This window comes from Coregonus lavaretus (assembly GCF_964263955.1).
Source record: "Coregonus lavaretus genome assembly, chromosome: 2".
Lineage (NCBI taxonomy): Eukaryota > Metazoa > Chordata > Actinopteri > Salmoniformes > Salmonidae > Coregonus > Coregonus lavaretus.
In genome coordinates, this window is record NC_139989.1 from 60,655,419 (window position 1) to 60,665,147 (window position 9,729).

The 9,729-nt window shown below is 42.4% G+C and overlaps 1 protein-coding gene across 1 annotated transcript in view; it reads left to right on the forward strand.

The window, feature by feature from the left end:
* hid1a (HID1 domain containing a) overlaps positions 1–9,039 on the forward strand; it is a 45,767-nt gene extending 36,728 nt beyond the window's left edge. Inside the window, exons 15-19 of the mRNA XM_084180692.1 lie at positions 5,100–5,317; positions 5,542–5,646; positions 6,239–6,330; positions 8,237–8,395; positions 8,736–9,039. Of these exons, the coding sequence (XP_084036818.1) occupies positions 5,100–5,317; positions 5,542–5,646; positions 6,239–6,330; positions 8,237–8,395; positions 8,736–8,799 (638 nt within the window). The 3' untranslated portion in view covers positions 8,800–9,039. The remainder of the gene's footprint in view (positions 1–5,099; positions 5,318–5,541; positions 5,647–6,238; positions 6,331–8,236; positions 8,396–8,735) is intronic.
* The last annotated feature ends 690 nt before the right edge of the window (positions 9,040–9,729 follow it).

Genomic DNA, 9,729 nt, shown 5'->3' on the forward strand with positions numbered 1-9,729 from the left:
TTTCTCTGCCATAGAAACACTTGGGCGGGCCGCCTAAGCGTTTTTTCGTCACACTTAAGTCCAAACTGTAAAAAAGATATACAGTACCAGTCAAAAGTTTGGACACACCTACTAATTCCAGGGTTTTTCCTTTGTAGAATAATAGTGAAGACATCAAAACTATGAAATAACACATATGGAATCAGGTAGTAACCAAAAAATTGTTAAACAAATCAAATTATGTTTTAGATTTTAGATTCTTCAAAGTAGCCACCCTTTGCCTTGCTTGCACACTCTTGGCATTCTCTCAACCAGCTTAACCTGGAATGCATTTCCAACAGTCTTGAAGGAGTTCCCACATATGCTGAGCACTTGTTGGCTGCTTTTCCTTCACTCTGCGGTCCAACCCATCCCAAACCATCTAAATTGGGTTGAGGTAGGGTGATTGTGGAGGCCAGGTCATCTGATGCAGCACTCCATCACTCTCCTTCTTGGTGAAATAGCCCTTACACAGCCTGGAGGTTTGTTGGGTCATTGTCCTGTTGAAAAACAAATGATAGTCCCAGTAAGCGCAAACCAGATGGGATGGCATATCGCTGCAGAATGCTGTGGTAGCCATGCTGGTTAAGTGTGCCTTGAATTCTAAATAAATCACTGACAGTGTCACCAGCAAAGCACCCCCACACCATTATACCTCCTCCTCCATGCTTCACGTTGGGAGCCACACATGCGGAGATCATCAGTTCACCTACTCTGCGTCTCACAAAGACACAGCGGTTTGAACCAAAAATCTCCAATTTGGACTCATCAGACCAAAGGACAGATTTCCACCGGTCTAATGTCCATTGCCCGTGTTTCTTGGCCCAAGCAAGTCTCTTCTTCTTATTGGTGTCCTTTAGTAGTCATTTCTTTGCAGCAATTCAAACATGAAGGCCTGATTCACGTAGTCTCCTCTGAACAGTTGATGTTGAGATGTGCCTTTTACTTGAACTCTGTGAAGCATTTATTTAGGCTGCAATTTCTGAGGCTGGTGACTCTAATGAACTTATCCTCTGCAGCAGAGGTAACTCTGGGTCTTCCTTTCCTGTGGCGGTCCTCATGAGAGCCAGTTTCATCATTGCGCTAGATGATTTTTGCAAATGCACTTGAAGAAACTTTCGAATTGACTGACCTTCATGTCTTAAAGTAATGATGGACTGTCGTTTCTCTTCGCTTATTTGAGCTGTTCTTGCCATAATATGGACTTGGTCTTTTACCAAATAGGGCTATCTTCTGTATACCACCCCTAACTTGTCACAACACAACTGATTGGCTCAAACACATTAAGAAGGAAATACATTTCACAAATTAACTTTTAACAAGGCACACTTGTTAATTGAAATGCATTCCATGTGACTACCTCATGAAGCTGGTTGAGAGAATGCCAAGAGTGTGCAAAGCTGTCATCAAGGCAAAGGGTGGCTACTTTGAAGAATCTTAAATATAAAATATATATTTGGATTTGTTTAACACTTTTCTGGTACTACATGATTCCAAATGTGTTATTTCATAGCGTTGATGTCTTCACTATTATTTTACAATGTAGAAAATAGTAAAAATAAAGAAAAACCCTGGAATGAGTAGGTGTGTCCAAACTTTTGACTGGAACTGTATATATACTGTGTATATATTTGGGGTGAAAAACGCTTTTAGTGTAAACTGTATCTATTAAAGCCAGATATAAAGTATGTAGAAAAGATAATGGACCTATATATTGTTTTATAATATAGTCTTTGAGAACTAACAATCAGCTAAATAAAAGCTAGACAGTCAGGGGAATAGAAAATTCCAAAAACAATGAATTTAACAGTATCTTTTGTTATTAAGTTTGAGCAAAATAACACAGCATTAGCCATGGCAGAATGTTTAGAATTGCAGGAAATTAACTTTAAAACTGCATTATCTTCTCTCAGCTCCATGGCAGAATATGTAGATCCCTGGAAATTTGCTTTAAAACTGCAACATTTTCTCTCAGCTCCATGGACAAATTCTGAGAATTGCAGGAAATTGGCTTAAAAATACTGCAATTGCACACACAAAAAAAAATTACACCAAGATGGAAGCCTCTAAAATGTTCTCTAAAATTCAGCCGCGCTTACCGTGCCCATTGCCATGCCTCCTGCCACGCCCCCTGTCACGCCCACTACCTAAGCCCCTTTTTAATCTAGAAAAACCCTGTATAACCACCTACAGTTGAAGTCGGAAGTTTACATACACTTAGGTTGGAGTCATTAAAACTCGTTTTTCAACCACTCCACACATTTCTTGTTAACAAACTATAGTTTTGGCAAGTCGGTTAGGACATCTACTTTGTGCATGACACAAGTAATTATTCCAACAATTGTTTACAGACAGATTATTTCACTTATAATTCACTGTATCACAATTCCAGTGGGTCAGAAGTTTACATACACTAAGTTGACTGTGCCTTTTAAACAGCTTGGAAAATTCCAGAAAATGATGTCATGGCTTTAGAAGCTTCTGATAGGCTAATTAACATCATTTGAGTCAATTGGAGGTGTACCTGTGGATGTATTTCAAGGCCTACCTTCAAACTCAGTGCCTCTTTGCTTGACATCATGGGAAAATCAAACAAAATCAGCCAAGACCACAGAAAACAAATTGTAGACCTCCAGAAGTCTGGTTCATCCTTGGGAGCAATTTCCAAACGACTGAAGGTACAACGTTCATCTCTTCAAACAATAGTACGCAAGTATAAACACCATGGGACCACGCAGCCGTCATACCGCTCAGGAAGGAGACGCGTTCTGTCTCCTAGAGATGAACGTACTTTGGTGCGAAAAGTGCTAATCAATCCCAGAACAACAGCGAAGGACCTTGTGAAGATGCTGGAGGAAACAGGTACAAAAGTATCTATATCCACAGTAAAACGAGTCCTATATCGACATAACCTGAAAAGCCGCTCAGCAAGGAAGAAGCCACTGCTCCAAAACCGCCATAAAAAAGCCAGACTACGGTTTGCAACTGCACATGGGGACAAAGATCGTACTTTATGGAGAAATATCCTCTGGTCTGATGAAACAAAAATACTACTGTTTGGCCATAATGACCATCGTTATGTTTGGAGGAAAAAGGGGGTCTTGCAAGTATATAAACTTCCGACTTCAACTATATCTATACAGTGGGGGGAAAAAGTATTTAGTCAGCCACCAATTGTGCAAGTTCTCCCACTTAAAAAGATGAGAGAGGCCTGTAATTTTCATCATAGGTACACGTCAACTATGACAGACAAAATGAGATTTTTTTTCTCCAGAAAATCACATTGTAGGATTTTTAATGAATTTATTAGCAAATTATGGTGGAAAATAAGTATTTGGCCAATAACAAAAGTTTCTCAATACTTTGTTATATACCCTTTGTTGGCAATGAAACAGGTCAAACGTTTTCTGTAAGTCTTCACAAGGTTTTCACACACTGTTGCTGGTATTTTGGCCCATTCCTCCATGCAGATCTCCTCTAGAGCAGTGATGTTTTGGGGCTGTCGCTGGGCAACACAGACTTTCAACTCCCTCCAAAGATTTTCTATGGGGTTGAGATCTGGAGACTGGCTAGGCCACTCCAGGACCTTGAAATGCTTCTTACGAAGCCACTCCTTCGTTGCCCAGGCGGTGTGTTCGGGATCATTGTCATGCTGAAAGACCCAGCCACGTTCATCTTCAATGCCCTTGCTGATGGAAGGAGGTTTTCACTCAAAATCTCACGATACATGGCCCCATTCATTCTTTCCTTTACACGGATCAGTCGTCCTGGTCCCTTTGCAGAAAAACAGCCCCAAAGCATGATGTTTCCACCCCTATGCTTCACAGTAGGTATGGTGTTCTTTGGATGCAACTCAGCATTCTTTGTCCTCCAAACACGACGAGTTGAGTTTTTACCAAAAAGTTATATTTTGGTTTCATCTGACCATATGACATTCTCCCAATCCTCTTCTGGATCATCCAAATGCACTCTAGCAAACTTCAGACGGGCCTGGACATGTACTGGCTTAAGCAGGGGGACACGTCTTGCACTGCAGGATTTGAGTCCCTGGCGGCGTAGTGTGTTACTGATGGTAGGCTTTGTTACTTTGGTCCCAGCTCTCTGCAGGTCATTCACTAGGTCCCCCCGTGTGGTTCTGGGATTGTTGCTCACCGTTCTTGTGATCATTTTGACCCCACGGGGTGAGATCTTGCGTGGAGCCCCAGATCGAGGGAGATTATCAGTGGTCTTGTATGTCTTCCATTTCCTAATAATTGCTCCCACAGTTGATTTCTTCAAACCAAGCTGCTTACCTATTGCAGATTCAGTCTTCCCAGCCTGGTGCAGGTCTACAATTTTGTTTCTGGTGTCCTTTGACAGCTCTTTGGTCTTGGCCATAGTGGAGTTTGGAGTGTGACTGTTTGAGGTTGTGGACAGGTGTCTTTTATACTGATAACAAGTTCAAACAGGTGCCATTAATACAGGTAACGAGTGGAGGACAGAGGAGCCTCTTAAAGAAGAAGTTACAGGTCTGTGAGAGACAGAAATCTTGCTTGTTTGTAGGTGACCAAATACTTATTTTCCACCATAATTTGCAAATAAATTCATTAAAAATCCTACAATGTGATTTTCTGGATTTTTTTTTCTCAATTTGTCTGTCATAGTTGACGTGTACCTATGATGAAAATTACAGGCCTCTCTCATCTTTTTAAGTGGGAGAACTTGCACAATTGGTGGCTGACTAAATACTTTTTTTCCCCACTGTAACTAGAATCTGAACAATACTAGGATTCTATACCAGGTACACAACCTATCTATAACTACTATCTGAACACTACCAGGTACAATACCTCCTGTATCTGTAACTACTATCTGAACATTACCAGGATTCTATACCAGATACACAACCCCATCTCCCCCATATGGACTCTCTCAACACAACAGTCATCATTCTGTATGAACTGACATATATCTTCCCTGTCCTTCAGGACCACAATGGAAATAAGCCAATGTCTTTATTGTGCTATTCCTGTCACCTTCTGAACACCTTTGTACTGGATGGATTTTTTAAACTGTCCAATCAAATCAATCCCTACCTGCAGCCATTGACAAACTGACTGAGAAGTCTCAGGTGTCAGAGGATGGCACCATGATCACTGTGCCAAAGATGGAACATTCACACGCGTCACACCACATACCCCAGGCTGACCACACACCCCAGGCTGACCACACACCCCAGGCTGACCACACACCCCAGGCTGACCACAGCGCCATCGTAGGGGTCAGCGACACAGAGTCCATTTCTGGAAGGGACAATGAGGTAAGGCTGTGTGTGTGTGTGTGTGTGTGTGTGTGTGTGTGTGTATATATATGTGTGTGTGTGTGTGTGTGTGTGTGTGTGTGTGTGTGTGTGTGTGTGTGTGTGTGTGTGTGTGTGTGTGTGTGTGTGTGTGTGTGTGTGTGTGTGTGTGTGTGTGTGTGTGCGTGATCGTGTGTTTATGTGCATGCGTGTGTATATGAGTCATCAGTGTTCTATGTTCCCAGGATGTTTTCTACACTGAGGCAGAGATGGAGAGAAGGCGCATGTCAAGCACATCATCCACCATCTCCTGTACCTCTCAATCTCACTGGTCCCCTACACCAGACTGGGTGAGTAGGTCTCAATCTCACTGGTCCCCTACACCAGACTGGGTGAGTAGGTCTCAATCTCACTGGTCCCCTACACCAGACTGGGTGAGTAGGTCTCAATCTCACTGGTCCCCTACACCAGACTGAGTGAGTAGGTATCAATCTCACTGGTCCCCTACACCAGACTGGGTGAGTAGGTCTCAATCTCACTGGTCCCCTACACCAGACTGGGTGAGTAGGTCTCAATCTCACTGGTCCCCTACACCAGACTGGGTGAGTAGGTTTAATAGTAATATGATAATATAGTCATTTAGAAGACGTTTTTATTCAAGGCCACTTAAATAACTTTCAACATGGACAGTGACACATGTATTCATTAAGTGGCCCATGCGCGACTCTAACCCACAACCCTGGTGTTACCATGGCCACACTCTAACCCACAACCCTGGTGTTGCCATGGTCACGCTCTAACCCACAGATCCATTCTAGATAGAACCATCTGCAAAGGGTTTTACCCAGCACCAAAAAGGGTTCCCCTATGGGGACAAAACGAAGAACCCTGTATGGTTCTACTTTTTCTAAGAATGTAATGTGTCCCTTCCTTCTCCCTCAGGTCCTCTCCTGGAAGTGTAAGCTCCCCCTACAGACCATAATGCGCCTGCTGCAGGTGCTGGTCCCGCAGGTTGAGAAGATCTGTATCGACAAGTAAGTCAAACATCACTGGTCATATTGGTCATCAAAGGTTTACTTCTATGAAGTGTCACAAGTAAAGTGATATTATTACAGTTGAAGTCGGAAGTTTACATACACCTTAGCCAAATACATTTAAACTCAGTTTTTCATAATTCCTGACATTTAATCCTAGTAAAAATTCCCTGTCTTAGGTCAGTTAGGATCACCACTTTATTTTAAGAATGTGAAATGTCAGAATAATAGTAGAGAGAATGATTTATTTCAGCTTTTATTTCTTTCATCACATTCCCGGTGGGTCAGAAGTTTACATACACTCGATTAGTATTTGGTAGCATTGCCTTTAAATTGTTTAACTTGGGTCAAACGTTTCGGGTAGCCTTCCACAAGCTTCCCACAATAAGTTGGGTGAATTGTGGCCCATTCCTCCTGACAGAGCTGGTGTAACTGAGTCAGGTTTGTAGGCCTCCTTGCTCACACATGCTTTTTCAGTTCTGCCCACACATTTTCTATAGGATTGAGGTCAGGGCTTTGTGATGGCCACTCCAATACCTTGACTTTGTTGTCCTTAAGCCATTTTGCCACAACTTTGGAAGTATGCTTGGGGTCATTGTCCATTTGGAAGACCCATTTGCGACCAAGCTTTAACTTCCTGACTGATGTCTTGAGATGTTGCTTCAATATATCCACATCATTTTCCTTCCTCATGATGCCATCTATTTTGTGAAGTGCACCAGTCCCTCCTGCAGCATAGCACCCCCACAGCATGATGCTGCCACCCCTGTGCTTCACGGTTGGGATGGTGTTCTTCGGCTTGCAAGCATTCCCCTTTTTCCTCCAAACATAACGATGGTCATTAGGCCAAACAGTTCTATTTTTGTTTCATCAGACCAGAGGACATTTCTCCAAAAAGTACGATCTTTGTCCCCATGTGCAGTTGCGAACCGTAGTCTGGCTTTTTTATGGCGGTTTTGGAGCAGTGGCTTCTTCCTTGCTGAGCGGCCTTTCAGGTTATGTCGATATAGGACTCGTTTTACTGTGGATATAGATACTTTTGTACCTGTTTCCTCCAGCATCTTCACAAGGTCCTTTGCTGTTGTTCTGGGATTGATTTGCACTTTTCGCACCAAAGTACGTTAATCTCTAGGAGACAGAACGCGTCTCCTTCCTGAGCGGTATGACGGCTGCGTGGTCCCATGGTGTTTATACTTGCGTACTATTGTTTGTACAGATGAACGTGGTATCTTCAGGCGTTTGGAAATTGCTCCCAAGGATGAACCAGACTTGTGGAGGTCTACAATTTTTTTCCTGAGGTCTTGGCTGATTTCTTTAGATTTTCCCATGATGTCAAGCAAAGAGGCACTGAGTTTGAAGGTAGGCCTTGAAATACATCCACAGGTACACCTCCAATATACTTAAATGATGTCAATTAGCCTATCAGAAGCTTCTAAAGCCATGACATCATTTTCTGGAATTTTCCAAGCTGTTTAAAGGCACAGTCAACTTACTGTATGTAAACTTCTGACCCACTGGAATTGTGATACAGTGAATTATAAGTGAAATAATCTGTAAACAATTGTTGGAAAAATTCCTTGTGTCATGCACAAAGTAGATGTCCTAACCGACTTGCCAAAACTATAGTTTGTTAACAAGAAATTTGTGGAGTGGTTGAAAAAAGAGTTTAAATGACTACAACCTAAGTGTATGTAAACTTCCGACTTCAACTGTATATATTTTTTTGCTTTGCTCCAAACCCCCCCATACAACACACACCATACCTTTTGGAAGAAACACTTGAATGACTGATGATATTTGAATGTCTGTTTTTATGTGTGTGGAGCCAAAGAGAAATGTTCACCTTGCGTGGACAATAACGTTTTCCTGATTCTAATTGTAACAACGTATTCTCCCTCTCTCTCAGAGGTTTGACAGATGAGTCTGAGATCCTGAAGTTCCTCCAGCATGGCACCCTGGTGGGCCTCCTGCCCGTCCCCCATCCCATCCTCATCAGGAAGTACCAGGCCAACGCCGGCACGGCCATGTGGTTCCGCACCTACATGTGGGGAGTGGTCTACCTGCGGTGAGTAGGGCATGATGGGAGCTGTAGTCTTATGGTATTTCAGTCATTTTCATGATTCATGTTGGGTTTCATGTATCTGTGTACTTCTTTCTTCTGGGATGTGTTCATTTGGCAACAAACAGAAGAAAATGGATTAATCAGGGAGGGACTTCCTGGACTTGTCCAATAAGAAACGCTTGCTTTCATTTCTCCATTGGAAAACGTTTTTTAAACGTTTGCCATTGCATTCCCTAATGAACATGTCCCAATGCTTTCTATCTTCCTCTTAGATCTAAGATGAAATAGTCTTCCAATGTTGTCCAATGCATTTAACATTTGAAACCTTTATTTGTCTTCACAGCAACGTGGACCCGCCCATCTGGTACGACACGGACGTACGTCTCTTTGAGATCCAGAAGATGTAGATAACAGGAAGGAGATGTTGAGTGAAGATGGGACTACTTCCTGACTTGTTCCTGCCCCATCCTCCTACTGGCACCCTCTCCCTCGAACCTCACCTGCCTTCAACTTGCCTCATCATCATCATTATGCTTGTCCCTCACACCTTCTCTTTGACTTTCCCCGGGCTGTGCAAATGTGATGTGGACGATATTGAGAGAGGGAGGATAGCTAGCACCTACTCCAAAAGCAGGAGGTTGAGTTGTACATGATTCAAATTACAGGGGGGCTAGGAGGGGCTGGGCACCCCCATTACAAATCAGGACCCCCCCCCCCCCCCCTCCATACCAGAAGTGTCAGGGACATTAACCTTGGGCACCCACAAGGGTCAATGTGTAATTCGAACCCCTGGAGTTGGATGAGGATAGGATTGGACTATTATCTACACTGTGTATCTGTAAGTACACCCTGAAACCTCAAGACTACAGAATGTCTGTCAAAGCACTAAGACATTAGAGTGTTAGCATGGACTCCATGTTAAAGCTCTATGTGAAAACGCTGCTTTGATGGAGAGAGTATGGGAGACATTGGTTACACTTTATTATGACCTTTATGAATAAGCCATTATTTAAGCTTATACATATTTATAAATGATTATAAATGTTATAAATGCATATGAATTCTAATGCTTCTAAATGCATAAATGTTTATAAATATTGATTAATGGTTTGTGCACTACTTATAAATTGTTTACTGTTGCTTATACATGAACGTTATTATAAAGTGTTGCAGAGACATCAAAATGAAGCTTCTGGATAGCAGCCTAAAATATTATTGGATGGCATTGCTATTTAACATGAATTGTATTTAATTGACATATTAAAGTGAGAACGTGTCATGCTGTGAAATTGCACTCCTCCAATGAGACCTTACTGCTATGTTCTTTGTAAAGTGGC